At 45.8% G+C, this 21,564-nt stretch overlaps 1 protein-coding gene across 1 annotated transcript in view; it reads right to left on the bottom strand.

Annotated features, from left to right (window-relative positions):
* The window catches only part of FSTL4 (follistatin like 4), a 160,076-nt gene that overhangs the window by 114,165 nt on the left and 24,347 nt on the right, over positions 1-21,564 (bottom strand). Inside the window, exon 3 of the mRNA XM_065735022.1 lies at positions 257-505. Within this exon, the coding sequence (XP_065591094.1) occupies positions 257-505 (249 nt within the window). The remainder of the gene's footprint in view (positions 1-256; positions 506-21,564) is intronic.

Here is a 21,564-nt window from a genome sequence, read left to right as displayed (position 1 = left end):
CTACAGCACACACAGAGTGTGCGCCGACGTTAATTATTTATTAGACCACAGTTTGATTACATTTTGGGTGACGATACCCAGGGGGCTCAGATAACTGCATAAAACATTGCACTATGGTCTATAGAGTCCCAGAATAAATCATCCTTTATAAATCCATCTTTTAGAAATAAAGCATATTATTCAGTCATTTATCAGGATTACAGTAAGATGAGTGATGGAAGTTATACAGAAGTATTCATTTTTAATGACGTCCTACCTTTGAAGAAACAGTCCTTGCTGTGGATAATGTAGATTTTCTTCCTCTGAAGACAAGAGGCTCGATGTAACTGACAGTGATTTTCATAAAATTTGCCATCAGATCCACACACTGGCATGTAGCTGGACTTGCAATCTTCTACACACCTGCACTCGGGCTGGTTGGTGTCCTTGTTCACCACACACCTACTCCCCCGGCCACAGTACTTCTTCTCACATGATGCATGAAGGCCATCCTGACCATAAAGTACTGGACAGAGAGAAAAAATATTATATATATCAGTACTAGCAATATTTACCTAACAGACCATCCTCTGCTGCACAGCAGTGCACAACAATTACAAGTGCAGAAGCTAAAAGGTTTCCAAGGCTAAAAGCACACTCCTCTGAGCAGCAGCACAATGGCAATCTGCAGAGCATCTCCACTTCTGTGCCCCCAGACCTCCAGCTCTGAGTCATCAAAATCTCAGGTCCGTGCTGAAAGTGCTCCCCTGAGAGGTGATGGACACGGGGCCACTCATTCTTTTAGGCATCTGAAAAGATCAGACCCTAGAATAAAGACTGGTGACGGTGCCCAAAATCTGGGCATGACCTGGATTCAGAAAGCCACTCTGAAAGCCTACCCTCTGGCAGACTCACAGGATGTAATGTTCTGAATGCTACTGTAACTGTCTGCTGTTTGATACCATTAACAGGCAAATGGAGCTGCCCCAGTGCTGCAACATTTTCTGCTTCTGAAGTCAGAAGGCTCACAACAGAACATCATTATAATTCACACAGGACAGGATACTCCCAAACAAGCCACTACTCAGAGCAATGATTAGCGTTATACTCAGCAAAGAGAGTTGCAGGAAATTAGATTATTCTATGCTAATTGGAGCACACAAAGCAGCAAATTGTAAAGGGATGCTGCAAAAGGCAGGATCAAAGGAGGAAAAAACATTTAGCAGTGCACAGCCTGCTGCCTGCTCTGCACAGCCTTCCAGCAGCAGCCGTCCCTGTGCCATGGCTCGGTCTGAACTGGCACAGCAGGTCCACAGTCACCGTGTGCAGGATCAGCTCCTGGTGAGTTTTTGGTGTGCTCCAACCTCTCACCTCAAAGCCTCCCTGTCACACATAATGGAGATGTGATGAGCATCACCAGTAGCCACTTCAATTTACATGTCTTTTTCAGTTTTTGTTTTTTAATGCTGAATTCCTTGCTAAGGACCACACAGGCCCTGCCTGCCCAACCACTTCATGCCACATGAAACGTCTCAGCACTGAGCCCACTTTTCATCTACAAGCAACAGTGGCTTAAAGCACGTCCATAAGGATGAGCAAAAGTTTCCACAAACCCCATTTGGTTTGGTCCCTGTTAAATCTTTGTTTTATCTGAAAGGGGGGGGGGGGGGGGGGGGGGGGGGGGAATTGCTGCTGCTGGAGGATTAACTATTTGACTCAATAACTCATTAAAATTCTTCCAACCTCGGCAAGCTAAGAAATATTGACTTTTCCTGACTCATAATAAACTAGAAGGTCAGAGTGTCTCTGAGCAGTGCAAAAAGTGCAGTCCCTGGAAAGCGTATCTGAATATTCTTTATTTATTTACCAGTTGTCCCAGAGTTTCTCAAAAACGTCCTCAAGAATGCACCTTTTGTGATCTGCAGGTGAGCTCACTGCCAAGGGCACCTGCGCTCTGGTTCAGCATCCTAGACTCACTGAATCATTAAGGCTGGAAGAGACCTCTGAGATCATCTAGTTCAACTGCCCACCTACCACCAACACCGCCCACCAAACCACGTGCCTTAGTACCACAAAGTATTCCTCCCTTCCCCTTCCTCTCGGTGCTGGGACCTGCACAGCACAGGCACTGGGCTCATCCATCATCACAGGCCTCACCAAGACATGCTCTGGGCACAGTGACCACCACAATACTTAAAACCAAGATTCAGGTGTTACTGCCTAGATTAGTAGATTAATAACTCAGATACAGCACAGCCCTTCCCGTGGCGATCACTGCAATTCTCCACAGGCCCAGCACCAGCTCAGGACCACACCATGCACCTCATCAAAGGTTATTCCTCCTCCAGCTGGCTACATCCTGCCCCAACGGCCATCACACACAGCAGCAGCACAAAGTCCTCTTGGAGCCTCAAGTATTGTGAATTTTAATATAAACTTTGAAAACAAGAGGTATTCCTATGGCAGTAGCAGGTTTTGTGTTTATTTATTTTCAACTCCTTTTTTGTTTTTAAACAACACAGCCAAGATTTGTTTACCACCAGCTTGTACAGCAAAGTACTCTGGCTTTTCTATCACCACCTGGTTACTATGGAGAAGCCTCATAAAGCCTGTATGCTTTCATCCCTCACTCCCTTTATTCAGTTGGGTTTATTCTGTGCTCGCAGATGGAGAACTCCTGTTTGAACACTCGAAAGGGAGATGGGCTGCCAGAGAAAGAAAGGTTTCAGACTGTAAAAGCACTGCTGCCCTTACCCAGGTAAGCAATCAACCCCCAGCAGCACCGTGCACTGCACTCTGGGACCCAGCACCAAATGGGCAGGACAGCAGCAAACCAACATCGTTAGCTCTGCTGTGTTATTAGAGGTGACTGCATTCCTCTCTCTTACAAGAATTATTAAAAACAGAAATGGGAAAGGGTAATCAAGTGAAACCAGCAAGTAAGGACATGTGGCATTTATGAGCGTCACTGCACAAGAAAAATATAATTTAATTTATTAGTTGCAAAGAAAGCCACACAGTTAGGTTAAAAATTGGTCATCTTGCAAAACAAGGCACTTTTCAATGCTACTTAAGCATACCTAAAATGGCTAGTGACTGAATTGTGGTGTTATACTCAAGTCAGCTTGCTGGAGAGAGGAAGCCTGTCTGTGTACATCCACTAAATCCCTTCACTTCCTCGAATCAGCTTCTGGCTGCCCATGAAAAGTTTGGGATTCCAGTGAAAACCCAACAAAGCCAGGGCACAGGCAGAACAAGAACTGAGTTCAGGAGTTCTGGAAGGGTGTTAACAGCTGCGTCCATCTCAATCATGATGTAAGGAAATGAAGATGCTACTGCTCTGCTTAGACACTGGAGGATGTGCATCCTTCAGCTGCTCATTAATTTACGACTGACACCACGTCTGCTGCTATGCGTCACTAAATATCTTCAGCTATCAGATAATTCACTGTTTTTAACTTCCAAATCCAACCCTATCCCTTATCTCAGCAAAGCTCCCAGAATTGCTCAAGGAAAGGCTGAGATGGTGACAAGCAATGGCTTCAATTAAGACCAAACAGACAAACCCATCACACACAGAGCAAAGCCAAAAACCAAACAGCTCTATCACGTTGCTGCTCATAAAAAGTTGCTTACATGCTGCAGAAATGTAGATTACTACATTTACATTTAAGAAGCTGGTTTGCTTTCAAGGAACAGCGTGCTGCTGCAGGCAGCTGGACACTCGATTTCATCACCAAAGGAAACTGCCGAGGCTTTACATCAGGACCAGAGCCAGAGCTGGAAGCTTTAATTACGAGGAACTGGAGATGGGTATAGCTAGAACTTGAAGCCCCCTGCTCCAGCTGCTTCCAAGGCAGTGCTGCACTTTGCAGATGTTACAAAACAATAAAATAAAAGTTTCTGTAATGTTGTAAAAACGTTCAGTCTCCAAACTTCATTTCTTGCTTCCAAGAAGGAACGCAGCGAGCTCACAACTCAGCAGCTACTTCTCCCACATCTTGACACCGAGCTCCAACATTTTCCTTTGCTACGTTAAATAACCTGCTAGGGTCTAAAGCATTGCACCTGGAAGTGCTTTCCACTGCTACGAAGTACACGCTGCTGGCACACACAAACATCCATAGGTCAACTGAATACACAGCCACGTGGGCCTGAGCATTCCTCTGCTGTCCATTGACAAACAGACCTGCCAGAGTGACCTGACACAACGTCACTCTTTGCTGGCAACACAGCATCTGATGCAGCAGCACGGGGCCTTCAAGATTCCCCTCCATCACATCTGTAACACACACCTTAAAGTAATGAAAGTTCAGGTGCGTGACTGCAGCACCTGGCTGTTGTTAGCAAACACCAAGCGCTGCACACTTGGGTACAACAGCAGTAAAGAAAGCATGGAAACAAGGCAACAAAACCAGAATAAGCTGCTCTATTTCTCAGTTTTCCACTGTGTGTGTGTTACGGAAATGGCAATGCTGAGGAGGTGCAGTGAAACTCCTGGTGTGGGGCACAGACATTTATTCTGTTACGAACCCTTGGTGCCATCATTTATTTTCACACAGCAAAACCAGCAACTTGTCCTGGAGGAAAGTACAGAAAATGAGATGTCTTCAAGTACATGTTTTTCTAAGGATGCAAACTGCTTTCAAGACTCAGGAGATAACTGGGGACATCTCTGAGCAGGAGGGGAGGGGAGGGATGCATCAGCCTCTGCTAGTGAGCACATCAGTCTCACTTACACTAATTTGGATGTTCTACAGGGAACACAACATGGGATGACATACAAACCCTCCTGGCTAACAAAAATCAGCAAAACTTCCCAAACAGTCCCATTACTTCAGCTTTCCTACTGAAAATTCTAGCTGAGTCTGAAAAAAAAAGAAAAACACCTAAAGGAGAGGGAAACTGAGCAGGAGTGCCACGTGCAGTAGTGACAGTGCTGACACCAACACATCTGTGTCTGCCATTTAATACCAAAGACACTGCAACTGCTCCAGGTTCAGCAACGACGTGCAGTTATCCTGCAAATAACATGGTGAAGCACTCAGAGGAAGTTGCTCTATGATTCTATCGATACTTAGATCTGAAACTAGGGATTAGTGTGATTTCCTATGGCCTACGAAGCCCATTAGAGACCATAATATGAAAATGCATCTGAAAACTTCAAGCAACCATGCTAATCCTAGTGTAAATAGACTTAATTTTTGCCCAATTTCAAATCCATTTAACCACGATGAGACCAAGAGCTTGATTAAGCTACATTTTTGGATGGTATCGTGGTTTATGAGGGTACTGACATGAAAGACAGCCAATGAAAATACCAAAAGATTTGAAATGTGAAGTATTTGCAGAGGGTACTTAGGAAGAGACATTGACCAATGCGAGACCAAACATACTTAGGTCCTTGCCATGAGACTCTACCACGCACAATTTGTCTGATTGCTTTGCTCTTGAAAGAGCCACTGAAAAGGCAATTCATAAAAGTGCTCTTTATTTAATGTTTGTCTGAAGTTATCTGTGATAAGTGCCTCGTATTGAAGGCTATTTTATCCCATCGTTGGCACGCAGCGAGTCAAGATCCGTGCCCAAACCTGCACTGCTGTGCACACATTACATACGTGTCCATGCAGATGCTGCCTGCGTTCATCAGAAGGATGGACTTTAGTGTTTCCTTCAGCACCCACATCCAGTGTGTTGTGAACAACGTGTTGAACAGTATGAACAAACACAGATCTACTTCACTTGATCATGCATTTAATTTTCTCGTTGCTGCACAGCATGAATAATCCAGAAACTTTTCCTGGTGTCAGATCTTGAGGGAACAGATCATATTAATACTTCGTTTTCTTTAACAAAACTGTGTCAGAAGAATACGCTCTTCTGAAGAAAGGCAATGAAATTCCCACAGGTGACTGCTCAAAACCAGCCCTGTTGCCTTTAATCTCTCTCATCAGTCTCCTGCCTGCCTCAGCCCCTCACTCCCCCTCTCAGGACCTGCCTTGCTCTCCTTGCTTGCAGTTCCCTTCCATCCTCTGACCAGCACAGTGAGCCCCAGCGCTCCACAGGCCGCTATAAAAGCTATGAGAAATCAATAACAGTGTCATGCATCTTTCTGCTATCCCTTCAGTGAAGTTCTTGTGGCAGAGACTGTGAAGAGGGTCACATTAAAAAATGGAATAACTACAGGTGACGTGCATGTTTTCCTGGGGATTTCCCCAACTATATTACCAACAGAGCTGCCAGAGATGAGCTGAACAAACAAGATGCTTCCAGATGGCCGTGTTATTAAGGCTGAAATCCAGCCCTGCACATTGCCTTTGGTTCTCTCCTGGTTTGCCCCAGACACACGGCTGCAGTGGAAGGGGGACACACTAACATGAAAGTTAACAGACCCCTCATAATATCAGCAGTGGTTCAAGAACAAAAGATCCCATGTTTCCCTCTAAGGGGCACTCTAAAGCCTCACATAAATCTATTTCCCATTTTTTTGACTCATTACCTTGCAATAATACCATTTACTGGAAAAGTATTATTTTGTTTATTGTATATTTATTTTTCCCTTACACATGCACAAGTCAAACGTTATTTCACACTGCAGAGAATTACTTTTTTTTCCCCTCTCCAGTTTCCTGACTATTTGTTTTCTCATTCAGTGCATCAATTTCTCAGGCACACTCAGAAAAAAGAAAAGAACAGCTCATTGCATTTGCTCCAGAAAACAACATTTTTCTAGTAATTTATTTTTGGTTGAAAGATGAACAAAGAAAGAACTTTTATAGTTAGTACTCACTGAGCTCCCTTATCACATTATCCTTGAGCTCTGCTCTTAGTGAACACCACCAGGCTTTCATCTGTCTGTCCAACTGCCACTGCTCGAGGTTTCAGGGTGACTGATGACAGACATCGTAGCAATACTGATGTCAGCACTCCCCTTAATGTACCCTTTCCTTAGGAGGCTCACGTAGCACATCTGAATCTCAGAAATTAAGTCTCATTCATGAGAAACATTTCTTGAGCACATCTCAAAAACGTAAGACAGATAGACCAAAGACTTTCACAGCTATGAAAGGATAGAGAGCAGTACTGGCTACAACCTACACATGATGACCAGGTCTGCCAATAACTTCCATATTCCACCCTATTATTAGTGTTACTTGGAAGATTGGGCTTCATGCTCCACTACAAGTGGCATTTACCTGTGCAAACACTGCAGGACAAATACTCTCAACATGGATCCACAGCACAGCCACCAGTCCTGCAACAGCCAGAAATGATCTTTTCAAATCAGGCACCTTCCTGTGCCAAGGAAAGCTCTTACTCTCCAAAGGAAACAAGTGAGAGCCTGCGAATCCACCCCAGGGACACTCAAGCTTTGTTAAGGCAATGCTCTCACGGGCTCCTTTCTTACACCCCCACCCCCTGCTCTCTCAACCCATGCTGATCTTCATGGACAGAGGTCTCCAGAGGGAGCCCATCACTCCTACACCATTTGGTACAAAGCATGCAGGAAGGTGGACAACTGAAGGAAAATTAGGGGCTGGATAAACCCTTTGATAAGAGTCTTTTTCTGAGCACCAACATTTTACTGTAAAACTTGATCTCTGCTGAACATAAACTGACAGAAAAGGAAAAAAAAGGGTTATAGCTATTTAGTTGTAATGGAGTTTGTGTTAGTGCAGGTGTTTTTGTTGTTTGGTTTTTTTACTTCTTGGTGAAGCATAATGCATGTTTGACTCATGACTACTTCATCTGATTGAAGAGACAGCCCCGGCAATGGGATGAGCAGCATTCCTGCATCACATCTAAATCAGCATCAGCTTCCTGCTGGAAACCGCTGAGATTGCACTGTGTCTTGTCACATTTTTTTCCCCAAGACATTTCATTTATGTTTTCCTGACTCGATGCCTTCGAGCCTCATACATTACAAGTGCAAGAGCTTGCTGGTACAGCAGAAGCACAAGGCAGGAGCCAAACGTGGCCATTACGGGGAGAAATACAGCCACAGAGCAGCCCAATGGGCACGCATTACACCTGCGTTGGGATGCAGGAGGACATGCTTATAGATCAGTTTTGAGCCACTCCTCAGATGGAGAAATACCTGTTGGAAGGACCACTTAGCTGCTCCACGTGAGGAGAGTGGTTGTTGGTCTGCACATACTGTTTTCATCCTTAATGAACCATGTAATCTCGGTCAGTGAGAGCACTGCAGTGTGCAGGTGGGTTCAGGAGAAAGCCATGGGAAGAACCTGCAGCCATGGGTCATACACATCTCAGCTGCCACACTCCAACTCTTTTTTTTCTCCACTGCTCCTTCAGCTTTGCAAGAAAAAACAGCACAGGGCAAAGGGAAGCCTTGAAGACCACCAGTTGGAGGACCAGTATGGCTCAAGAGAAGTATTTCCCAGCTCCAACTTGCCTCCACCAGCTCTGGCTTGCGCAGAGCCAAAATCATTTCTTCAGCTGCTCTAACACCAAGCAAAAGCTTGAGCTTCAAAGAGCACCACCCTCACTTACACATCCTCCGAGCAAGATCTTCCCTCCCAACCCTACCTGCTGCCAAACACCACACTGACAGAAATTAAACTGGCTGCAGAAACAGGAGCCACAAGAGCACTGCCCCACACCAAAGAGGGATGCAGAGAAGATGTGGGCACGGCAGCGGGCAGGGCACACTGCCATCAGGGCAGGCAGGGCACAGAGGACACCCAGGACAGGCTGTTGGTACAGGAGCCAGCGTGTCACACAGCCAGCAGCACTGCAGCCTGAGCCAAGTGCCTGGTGGCTCAGAACCCTGCCAGCCTGCCGAGCCCAGAGGGGAGCTCTTGGAGTGAGCCAGTTGTCAGAAGGAGCAGAACTGAAAGCACAGGGCTGTCCCTCCTGTTAGAATAAGATGTCTTATACACGTGTTTTTTAATGAATTACTGATATTTCTCAGATAAAACTTTAAAAAAAGCTACCAAGAATAAAACACATTCAATTCCACATAATAGAAAATAAAAAAAAAAGCCAAAATCCGTCAGCAGGACAGTCCCAAGTGTACACATTTACATATACATTTCATTGAGACTGCAGCTACATCTTAGGCAAACATGTCACTGCTCAGTGATGGCAATGGGCTCAGCAACTCACAGCTGAGCCAAGTTGGGCTGGCTCTGGGTTGAGGATGTTCTCAGAGGGAATGCTGTATTCAGATGTGTGCACTGCCAGGCAGACGAGCCAGTTTTAATTAGGATGTCACCAAAACAGCCTAAAAAAAACCCAACCAATTACTTCCACCAAAATCCCTAACTATAGATACTTCTCCAGCAACAACCTGTCCCCAAGTGCAGGACACAGCCGTGCCCATAAGCCTTTATTCAGTGCTGGTCACCTTGAGTGAGCACTAAGGGCTCCCTGAGCCTGGAGCCAGCCTGAAACACACTGCCACAGCACCACACAAATTCCACTTTCATCCCTCAACTCTCTCATCCCTCTTCTCTACAAACTCAAGGTGATAATTTAAAGTTTCTGGAAGATTTTCTCAGAACTCCTTGTCATGTTCCAGCACTCTCTATATATTCATTTGCCAATCATTTGTCCATAATTTCTGCCTTGTGCTGACAGATATTAAATGTTTTAAAAATATACTGCACCAAGCGGTTATAAGCATATGCATCAACATCTTATGCTCCTAAATTAAACAAGAGACATCCATTTTATCCCCATTTACCCTCCAGCAGTTATTTCTCTCTATACTTCTTATACAAAGAAGGACAGCAGAATTAAAGCCATTCCTAATGCATCACAAACCTTTTATTCCCCCCACACTTGGTTCTTGCTGAGGAAGCAATGTGAAATGCATTCACCTGATGGAAGAGCTACAGCCTACCAAACAGCACAATAAAAACCTGCTAAAAAGTTTGCTTGAAAGTGGAAAGACTTTAAATTTCACATACTGTTAAAAATGACTCAGAGGGTATCAATGCAGAAATTGAACACTAACACTGAAAACACTGACATTAACTACTTTGTTTTTATTCCGAGGAGCAGGAAAATCACCAGCTTCCCTGCATGTGAGTCACAACAGAAAACAATCCAGAAGAGGTGAAAAATAGATAAAAAATATCTGTCACAAATTAAGGGTTTCTGTGGTGAGCGTTACTTGCTTCAAATATCACGATCTGAATTTTGTTAATTTGCACAGCTGGGGATTTGGACTGATAGATGTTAAAGCCAGGGAAGGGATGGGCTCAGCCACGTGATACGTGCCCATCTTTGTACACCTCCATTCCTGCTGCTATTAGCACATGGCATTTGTGCAAACACCACCTAGAAGAGAGGCTTGCAGCTGTGGGTCCCTGCAGGGCACCCGTCCCAGCAGGGCAGAGCACATCCCTGCAGCCAGCCTCCCTGATCTGCATCCCCAGGGCTCTCCTGGGCCATGCTGTACCCAGGGATGAAGGCAGCAGCCTGTACCCATGATGCAGGAGCAATAATCATTCATTCATGTCAGGTAAGCATGTGGAGAGCTGAATCTGAAAAGGTATGTATAAAATAATAGCATGTGTATTCACTACTTTCCCTTTGAAAGTGTTCCGTACAAGGAATAAAAACAACCACAATTGGTAGAAATCAACACAGCATTGTTTCTCTTGGAATACAAAGGCCCCCAATGGAAACAAAAGGTTCACGTTTAATAGCAGAAGAGGGAAAGCTTGGGATAAAAGGCAGAAGTAAGCCACAATCATCAGTCATCAACATCAGAGCATTGGGCTGAAGCAGCATTACAAGGCTTTTTATTCTTTCAAAATAGGTAATGAAATAAAATGTATTTCAGTGCACATCTCTGCCCTTAACCCTAATTTATCTCTGCCCTTACGCTGATCCACACCAATATGATACAGGCCTGATCCTACGAGTGGAGAAGGAGTGCAGGCACCTACAAGGTCTACAGTTACATCTGACCACAGGCTGGCTGTAGGAAGAATCTGACCAGCTTACAGCTGAGCCACCAGGTGAGGATGCCCAGGGCACAGCCCAGAAGGACAGGTGCTATGTTTCAGGCTGGAGGCTGGGATTAGGCTTTATCCATCACTTTATAATTCAAATTCATTCCCTGGTGCCTTAGAGAAGAGTGTAAAATACTCCTTTCTTTTCAAACTGAGGAACTAGGGAAGAAACTCCCTGGTCTGCCTTCACTATCACTGCCCCTGGCACAGGCACACACAGCTCTCAGGCAGCTTTGGGGAATAGGATCAAAGGAAAGGCAAATCTGCCAGTCCGCTGAGAATACCGACCAGAAAGGAGAAAAAGAAATGTGAGACACTGTAGTGGACTCCACAGTGAGAACAAGTGCACAGAAACAACAGCTTTTACCTGTCTACCTCCCCCATCCCTCACACTAACCTCCTGGTTACATCAACAGAAAAGCAGCCTTACTATTCCATCCCTGAGAGAAAAAGAGCTTGAGAAGCTACAAACTTAAAACATTTCTTTTTTGAAAGGACTAGTTATTAATTACACTTCAGCACAGCTGACAGCTTCCAAAAGAAATGCATGAAGCAGCAAGAGGATGGCTGCAAAGGTCTGGGGACTAGTTCACTAAACAACATTTGCATTAGAGAAGAATCCTGCTCCTTCCCCACCAGCACAGCCTGCCCCATTGCGCCCATCACTTACGGCTGCAGCTCTCCACCTGTACCCACACACTGCTCCATGAGGAGAGATGTTGCTTCAACCCATCAGTAATGGGTGAATGTGTCCAGAAGGCACCATCCAGCAGCCACGTGCAGCCAGGGTAAATAGGGTTATTGGCAGCAGTGAAAACTTAAGTCCTCTGCCCAACAACACACTGGGGATAGCAGCTGCTTTCCAGTCTTGGACTGCAAATACCATCTTGCCAAAGCTTTCTGTGCTAATGGGGCCTATTTTCTCTATAGGGAAGAAAAAGGCAGGGAGAGAATTCAATTTTTATGCTTCCGAGTCTCCTACCGATGCGCATGTATTTGACTGCTCCTGTTCCCATTAACACCCAGCATGGGCAGATTTAAACAACTTCAGAGCTGCTGCAAGCTGGGATCATCCAAGAGATAGAGCAAATGTTTAGAAAACACACAAAAACAAACAACAAAAGTTGTATTTAATTTAAAGATTTTTCTGCACTAAATAATACTGTATAGCTTAAAAAATAAAAAATAAAAATCATTTCTCAACAGAAATATTCTTTGGCAGCCACAGCACAGAGTGCTGCCTGCCTCTGTTCACACAACCCTCACCAACACCTACAGGAGCTGTGCTTGCAGAGCAGGCTCCCGCGGGGGTCCTGGGGGCAATGCACTGACTCCAGCACGACAGGGACTCCACGGCTGCCTCCAGCTCAGTCAGGTGGAAGAACACATGCAATGCTCGCTCAGGAGGAGGAAAAAAAAGATCTGAAATGGTCAATGAAAGAAATCCCTCCTGGTTCCAGCATGAAATGGAGTGAGCGAGCAGCTGAAGGAAGGAGAAAGGCTCACAGAGAAAGGGAGAAAAGCACAGTGATCTCAGAGTGCTATGACAGGAGTCATCCTGTACCAAAACTAAGTTTCCCTCAAGTTCCCATTTCAAGTTGTACTTGTCTCAACAGTAGCCACTTAAGTGCATAAAGCATGGACAAAATTACAGAAAACAAGCTCTATTCATGTGTAGGTGCCCCTCTATCAGGAGCAGGGCTAGGTTTTCCAGGAACACAGTTTGCTGGGGAAGAAATAAGACCACAGCTTCTTGGTTTGCCCCATGAAAACCCAACACACACTCCAGTGAGGATACAGTACTGCAGTGGGGAGCCACCACTGCGGGATATCTCCTCCCACTGCAGCCAGGGTGCTCATTTGCCCTGGCAATTTCAATCTGTTTGATACTGAAATGGCACTGCAGGATTAGAATGGCCTGGGTTGAAAAGGATCTCAGAGATTGAGTTTCAACCTCTCTAGTTTCAACCACTAGAGTTGGCTGCCCAGAGCCACATCCAGCCTTGCCTTGAATGCCTCTACGGATGGGCCATCCACAACCATTAGATGGCATCACAAGAGATATAGGTGCATGTAACACAACCAGTAGCAAATTCATAGCTATTAAACAGGACGACAGGAGAGCGAAAGATTTCTCACGTTCAGTATTTGCACTTAGAGCAAATGACCTGCTTTGAAAGAGCAAGAAAGGGTCTGGTTTCTTCCCTTCTCGTGTCTCCTTCCCAGCACAACTGCTTCATGAGCTCACACCAAATAATGAACGCCTGACTGTCTCTGCAGACATGAACTGGGAAACAGCAAAGAAAGCTGCTAACACCGAGCTCTGTACTGCATGGTCCAAAGGGAGTCCACGGCGGGGACAAGGCAGAATGCATTAAACCTCAATCAGATCACAGTACACAACAAAGCACAGAACATTATCATCATATTTGCTCACCCAAGGATTAAGTGGTTTCCTTCGGAGAGGGCTGAGCTTGCAAAGCACCTTGGGGACGGGGTGGCTCTTTGTGGTGGGGAGCAGTCACCGTGCTGCATTCTTTTAATGACTTGCACCCACCAAATGCATCTCCTAACACAGCACTGTACATGTTCCTGTGTGACAGACTGCAGGCTGTGAAGTGATTTAGCTCAGCATTTTGGAAGAGCTTTCTGAGTATTTTTAGCCCGTGTATCACATTGGTGCTTGTCTAGATATGCCAGGAAAAAAAAGTCAGAAATAGCAACGTAGGAACAAAACAAAAGTAAAAAAAAAAAACAAAACAGAAAAATACCAAAGAATATAAAGCTTTGGTGGCATACTTCAGTTGCTGTAACAATGTACTGGTTTAGCCATTTTAAAGTACAATGATTTAGGCAATGTTGTGGCACTAAGGGACACTACTTAGTGACGGGATGCAGTAGGTCACATTCACAGACAGATCTGATGATCCTGAATGCTCAGTATCCACGAGCCCTCAAAGTGACATGATCAAACAGTTGATTCCCATCATCAGGTACACAGCCAGGCAGCAGCCCCCAAGCTCTGGGCTCCTAGGCCCCATCCCTACACAAGGTCCAGCATCAGGATTCACCCAGCCCCATGGAAGAGCTTCCACCCCATCCACACCTCCTCAGACACAAAGGTTCGTTTTTGCCCAGCTTCACAGCCCTGGGTTGGGTTCTGAACCTTAGCAATTCTTGCCCCAGTACTCAACCTTCCCAATTTCTTCCCTCCAGTCACCTCCGCAGCTCTAACCTCATCTGCCTCCACTCCAGCCACAAGGTTTAACTAAAAATCTTCCAACACTGGACAGCTGAGATGCCATCAGCACTGACAGACCCCACCCAACCAGCCCACTGGGAACTGTTTGCACTTCATTCCCAAAGAACTGCTAATGAAGTGCAAAACTTCTGTGGTGTGTGATTAAAGCCAGTGAACTTGATACGGTCAACGTGGAGCTGGCCTCGTCTAATGAACCTTAAAGCCCCATGGCTGCCCCAAGAAACCTTCCTGCACAAACCCTGGGTGCTGCACAGCTCAGGTGTGAGCATGCTAACTCCCCATAGCTGTTGCTATGAAAAAAACAGTCCTATTTTACAGAGAATTAAAAGGCAACAGGAGCAAAGACACTTCCACTGTGAGTTTGCATCTGGTTCATGTAATTCACAAACAATACACCTTAAAACACACATTATTCAATAATGAAATTATGTGGAATTAAAGTAGAAATTATCTTAAAAGTGGCAGGGCTTCGACTTGAACCTGTAGCAACACTGTGATATCTGCACGCTGCATTAACATCCCTCCGAAGGCTTTACTCTCCCTCCAAGCATCAGTATGAGCAGCTAAGGTCACAGCAGGGCCAGCAGCTTCAGCAGAGGCCCCATTAGCTGTTGAGGGCACCACGCACTGAAGCCAGGGTTTGTGAAGTAGTTATATAACCTGCTTCAGCTCAGTGTGTTGGTAACGGGGCTGCCAGTTATTAAAACTGAATTGAATAGAGGGTCACCAGTCCTGGAGTCCCCACAGGAGCCCCTCCATCCTCTGTGCCTGGTATTGAGCATTCAGGGATGACCCCATTGCCACTTTAAGGGAAACTGAGCTCATATCAACGAGACTTTTGGAAACACAACACCACTACACAACCAGACCCATCACCTACCAACACAGCAATGTGCTCAGCCAACTGACGCACGGCTTGTTCAACACACTCCACCACCACACATACTTCCACGAAAGCCCACTGTGACATTTTCTCTACCAACCTGAGCTATTATTTTGCCCTAGCATAAAGATCAAATGAATTCCACAACGGAGGGCTCTCCTGAAAAGGACATCACGCTGCCTTTCAGAAATGCAACTGGAACAAGTAGTGCACATCTACACGCCCTGAGGTTTTCTGCCCAGACATGGAAACAAAGCATTCCCCTGCCCCCAAGGAAACAAACACCCTGCCCAAAAATAGCTCGAGATCCCCCATTTCAAAACTCCCTTAATGGTTGGGATTCAAGCTATATGGTCACAGCACAAATTGTATTACGCATCCCCTGACTGCACACAGTGAGATTATGACTGCTCAGTGCACTCAGCATACAGATGCTCACAAGGGAGCACTAAAAGCAAATTCTGGCCCTGTCTATCATCCATAATTCAAGAGAAATCAGGGTTAAAAAAAGTGCATGAGCAATTGACATAATTTATATGCTGCGAGAGGGAGAGTTGGCAGTCTCTTGCATCATAAAGTTTAAATAACAGTAGTTTAACACCAGATGTACCCGCAGCTGTCCTGAGCATCACGCCATTAGCTCCATTACGGCACCATCCCTTTCCTTGCTCAGCATCCGGCCCTGCCCTACCAAGCAATGGCTGTGGGCAGGATTTCCCCAGCAACAACCCATCAAACATGCACCACAGCACAAAAAAAGTACCAAAAAACCCACCCTGAAAGGTTTTGTGATGCCATCGATTGTGAAAGGTGCTACCTTTGGAATGGAAGGAGGAGAGAAAGGAAGGAGGGTTGGCATCTCTTCTGACAACGCATCCAGTCCTCCAGCGATAGCACCGAGTTGTGGAGATGCTGCTCTGAGCTTTGATCAATGCAGTGACATTTACCTTCAGGAGATATACTTTCTTCCCATTGCAAACTAACAAAAAAATATTCTTCTTCCCACTCTTGCCTATACACAAGGGAATATCAAATTAATTCAGTGTGCGTGCACTGAGGGGTATTAATTGATTGTTCAATCTAAGCCAGCTTTTAGTCAATACGTCCTCACTGAAGCTTCACTGAAACAAGAGAAACCCGGGACAGTGGCCACGTGCTCCCACCATCCTCAGGTTCATCCTCACTGTATATTTTCAGGAGAAAATCCAAACTTCCCAGAGATGAAGCATTACACCAACACAGCGTTGGGATGAGGTGCAGGGAACGGGGCCACCAGAACTCACAGCTGCACACTTGCTTCTTCAACTGATTTGTTCTCCACCTCCTCACTCCCACTGCAATTTGTCATGGAACGACTGAAGAGGCAGAATATAACTGATACCATCCACAATTACAAAGTTGAAATTGACGAGTGCCAAACCCAGAAAGCTCAAATCAAAAGCCTACAGGCTGCCACATCTCCTGCTACAGTCTTTTTTGCAGGAGGACGTGGATTTGAAGAAACAACAAGGCAAACATGAAGACAGAGCTTCCTAAAGAGAAAAGAGTTGATGAAAATAGCCATCCTCCTCCTGGTTCTGCAGTACCCTGCACATATCAGGATGCCATCACTGCGTTATCAGTCCAAGCATCACCTTTCTGCAGTTAATGCTGTAATGTCAGATTGACAGATACTTTGCTTCCCTCATCTGTGCCCAGCTGGGAAGTTCAGCTAAGCTGTGTTTGAAACAAGAGGTCACCAACAGCATAGAGCATGAACACTTGGTCAAGAAGTCCCTTTTCTACTTCTCAAGAGCACAGGCAGCAAATAGACAACATAAAGATGATGAGGCACTTCCCAACCTCTTCACGAAACACTAAACTTGGTGAGCATATAGCAACAAGAAATGGGGAGGGGGGGATCTGGGTCATATCCACCATCTGATTTCGATAACTTCCAAGTAGCAAAGCAGGACCAGAACAAGTATGATAGCAAGTGTCTGTAACACAGACCTAAGTCTTCCCCTCATTCAGACTCAATCTCTCTTTTCCCCCTGCTGCTATGAACAGCACCTCCACTCCTCAGTGTCACTGCTTCCAGGGCCATGGATCTCCCTCCCACCTCTGCTGAGCCACGTCCCACTCCACCTGAAGGAAAAGGCCCCCAGCCATCTCGTGGGCTTTTTCCCACTCTTTTCTATCCTCTAGGTCACGATCCGATCCTCTTATCAGAGCATGCAGAGCACATTGCCTAGACAAACTGCTCTTGCAGCAGCACCCAGGAGCACGGTTGCACATGGAAAATAAAAGGCACACGTCTGAAATATGGCAGCAAGCATCCCTTTTAACACCACCACGTGAACTGCCAGCATAAAGTGCTTCACGTGGGATTTACAGCACCCATCTCCCTACCCAGGAGGTGGGGAGACAAATCTGCAAAGCACGCAGAACATAACTTAAGTTTATGATTTATATTCTTTCTTCCAGTAGCCAGAGAAGAATTTAAATTAGGCATTTCCAGCACTTACTTGAACATCCAAATCTCCACATATATCCACGAAACTCAATGAAACCTCAGGATTATGCTATTCCTCGACTCACAAAACACAATATATGGCATCCCTGCTGCCACTTCATACTGACTTAGTGTTACAATTACTGGCACATCTGGAGCTAGCAAACATTTTGAGCAAATTAATAAGATGAGCAACTTAGTAAAATCTTTCCCTCTGAGCTGGATGCCCTACAGCTTTCTGAATAATGAAATCATGGAGAAAAAACCCAAGCCTCTCTCTCACTCCAACCTAACAACCAAACAACGGACCTCTGCACCAAATGACACACCTTCACAAAGTCTTTAATACATTCTTTAACTTGTTCCCTGCCGAAGATTTTTACCTGGCTCCCCCAGAACCCACAGTCCCCAAAAGAGGAAACAGGACGAAAGAAGTCCCAGGCCCTGATGGACATCACACCATACAAACCACTGGCAAGCAGTGTGATGCTGCTCCTGGCTGCTCACCTGGGTCACCCACCTCTGCCTGGTGTACTGCTTCCCACTGCTTCTTCCCAGTCTTCTTCCATACTGACTCCACACAGAGAAGGAAGAACAAGGCAGTAAATGGAGGGAGCCTGGATTTATCAGCAGGACAGAAGGGGCTCCCAGGCTCAAATGAACACCAGCAGCTGTGATGCATTAACAAGATGACCTTGCTCCACCTGCTCTCACCCACATCTGAGTCCCACCATGTTCACTCAACAGACCAACCTCCCCAGGTGTAAACAGGTACCACATTACATCAGAGCTACAGATTTCCCACCTCATTTGAAGCATAAACCCTACAAAATAGAAAACTTTGGAAGTCTGTAGCTTTTAAATTTAAACCACTAAGTACAAAAAGACTCTACCCATCACTTGCTGTCTGTGTGGCCTCCCAGTGAAGCCTGCCCTTCCCAATCCTTGCAGTGACTTCTGCATTTAAAACTCCTCCAGCTGCTGAGCACAGAGCTTCAGGGCTGCCCCACGTGTGCCCAACAGCCCCTGCCCTGGGACACAGGGATGCAGCAGCAGAAAGCAGCAGAGCTCACAAAAGCAAGTTCTGCAGTACTACAAAGTGCAGGAGAATCATCCAGATCCAGCCAGAGGGAACGTCACACCCGGGAACTGCAGCTCTGATTACTTAGGATCACATTTAATACCACTGCTCATCTATAGCAGCATTCTGCCCCATGCACAACGTCACTAAATTTAACGAGTGCAAAGTGATGCTTTGTGCGAGCATGGGTGGGAAGTGCCACATTCAGCAGCAATGAAAGAAACTAAAAATCTTTTTTCCAGAAGCATGATCAAGGTCCCATCCTGAACCCCCTGAGTGTGGTGGGAGCTTTCTCATTCACGTCTGTGAGAACAAGAACTCCTACCTGGACTTATTCCCTCCGGCCCACCAAGCCATATTTAAATCCCTTTCCTCAATAGGAAGGAACTTAACCAACCTGGAAAATAACAAATCAATGCTCCCTGCATTGTTTTTCATGTCTGACTACACCATTAATGCTGTGTCAGACACCATCAGCATCAAAGGAGGCATCAGCCTTGCCAGAACTGTAGTATTTTCTGAATGAGTAAGGGATGAGAAAACTTCTTAAATTCCCAAGACACTTTTTTTTGCTGAATTTGCCCACTGCCAACAGTGAGATGCCCACTATACCCCTGCCTTCCTGGCCTGTTCGTACCGTGCTGTGGGTTCTTGCCCCAAAAACAAGAACTGTGCCAACCTGCCCATGGAGAATAGAGGCTGCCTTACAGCACAGCTGGTAAAAGGGAAATTGGTTTCCCCATCAGTGGAGATGACCCTGAAGGTCCAGCTGGGAGGCTGCTTCCCCTGAAGGAGTAGGGAGTTTGTAAGTGATAACATCACGCCAGAACTGAGCACTGTGCTGTCAGATAACATTCTGATCATTACAAGTGCAGCAGCCACCCTCCCACAGCCTGCAGCACCCTGACCACTGCCATATGTCTGCTGCTCCTTAACCAGGTGTGGTTAACAGGTGAGGCTGATTTGCAACAGGACTGAGAAACAAACTCCAAGAACACATGGGTTTTTATGCAGATCTTTGTTTTCCTTATGCATTTAGTTGCTTTTTAAACTGTTCATGCCAGGTGCCATACAGTTGTACACTGCTTGCTGCAGGGCTCCCCAGGAACTCCACAAGCCAAAGGCACAGGGCAGTGTCACAGCCAAGAACAGCCTGCAACCACAGAGCTGAGTGAGCAGAAAGGTTTAAGTCAAACTGGATATAGAACAGAAAATATATAAAGCTATATGCAAAGGGAGTGACGTATGGAAGAACCCCCAAACGAGTGATTTTGTCTGGCAAACATTATCCCGCTGGAATTCAGAAAGGTCTTTTCATGATCTCACATGCAGACACAACTATCCCTATCATTTGAGAGGGGTAATCTTGTCAGGCTAACCCTGTAATCCCTCCTCGTAATACTGCTTGAAAACAAAAATCAGTGTTTGGTGACACAATGGGGACAAGCACTCCCCAGCGCCCTGCTGTTCTGGGAGCTCACCCTGCCACACTGCACCTCTTCAGATTGAGGAGCATTATCCCTAATACCATGTTGGTGAAACAGGCACTCCCACAATGATATTTTCTGTGACATCCCTGATGCTGTCTCTGTTAGTCACACCAATGCACCCACAGCCTGCTGCTGTTTCCTACTGGAGGATGCTATTAAACTTAGGGACCGGTACTTATCAGATATCAGAGATGTGACATAAAACATTATTTCCTATCTTCTCCCCCCAGAATTTGAAGGACTGTGGTGAGATGAGGATTCTTTTCCCTCTCATTCTGTTTTTTCAAGAGGGAACTTATATTTCACTCTGCAAAGCTGGCACAGCCATGAACACCTCGCAAACATCACACTCTGTTCATAAAGAGTACTTCACATCACGGTAAGACAATAAAAAGGCAGTAGAGATTTGCAGACCATTGCAGACCAAGGCTGCCTGTCACACTTAGATTAAAATACAAACCCACGTAATGTATTCTCCCCGTTAGCTCTCCTTAAAGCACTAACTGCAATCGACTTTGGAGAGAGAAAGGGCCACGTCTCTTAATATAAAAGAAATGCATTTGCTCAAGGACAGGAGAGCTCACGGCTCCTCACTGCACATCGTGGGTCCTAAAGAAGCAGCTATTTAACAAGCCTCAAGAATGCAATACACTCCTTAAAAAAGACCTAAGAACCCAGAAATAAATAAAAAGTCCCCATGACTTGATTCACCGCCCTCCACCAGAGCAGTCCCCACTCACTGCTCCGGGCGCCCAGCAGCACAGCCTTGTCCTCGTGGGACGGTGCCAAGCTGACCACCAGGGCCCTGCTCCCACCCAGACACCCCACAGATCCCCAGCAGGTGCAGCTGAAGCACCCAGCCGTGTGCCTTCCCCCACTTCCCATACGGAGATGCACACTGTTTGACTTGGACCGCAGCCGTGCTGGCAGCAACATCTGCATCAACACAGCCTCACCCGCTGCCAGTGCCCCGCTATGCCAGGCAGCCAGGAACACGGCTCAGACCTGGTAATGTTTCAATCAATTCCTCCTGCAAAGCTCTGCAGCGCAGTCACATTACGGTCAGTTTCCAGAATATCAAAGCTCTGCCTCTGAGCTGGATTACTGCGGACTGAGAGCAGCCATTTTAGCAATCAACTTATTTTTGGCAGCATTGTTTACTCCTACAAATTGGAGCGACGCTGTTTCTCCCATCAGATATGTTCTTTTTAGCCAGGAAAAAAAAAATAGCTTGAGTGCATTAAAGCAATTTTTCATCTCTGTTTCTCCACACGCAGTACTGAACTTTGAAATATTCAAAGTTTAACCAATTGATTTTGCTTCTGGCAAGTCTCAGTTGCAGGCAGCTCTGCTGAGAGCACAGCCTCGCACTCTGAAATAACTACTC

Source organism: Cyrtonyx montezumae, unplaced genomic scaffold, assembly GCF_038088225.1.
Source record: "Cyrtonyx montezumae isolate F1298 unplaced genomic scaffold, pur_monq_1.0 scaffold_18, whole genome shotgun sequence".
Taxonomy (NCBI): domain Eukaryota; kingdom Metazoa; phylum Chordata; class Aves; order Galliformes; family Odontophoridae; genus Cyrtonyx; species Cyrtonyx montezumae.
This window is presented reverse-complemented; position numbering and strand designations above follow the sequence as displayed.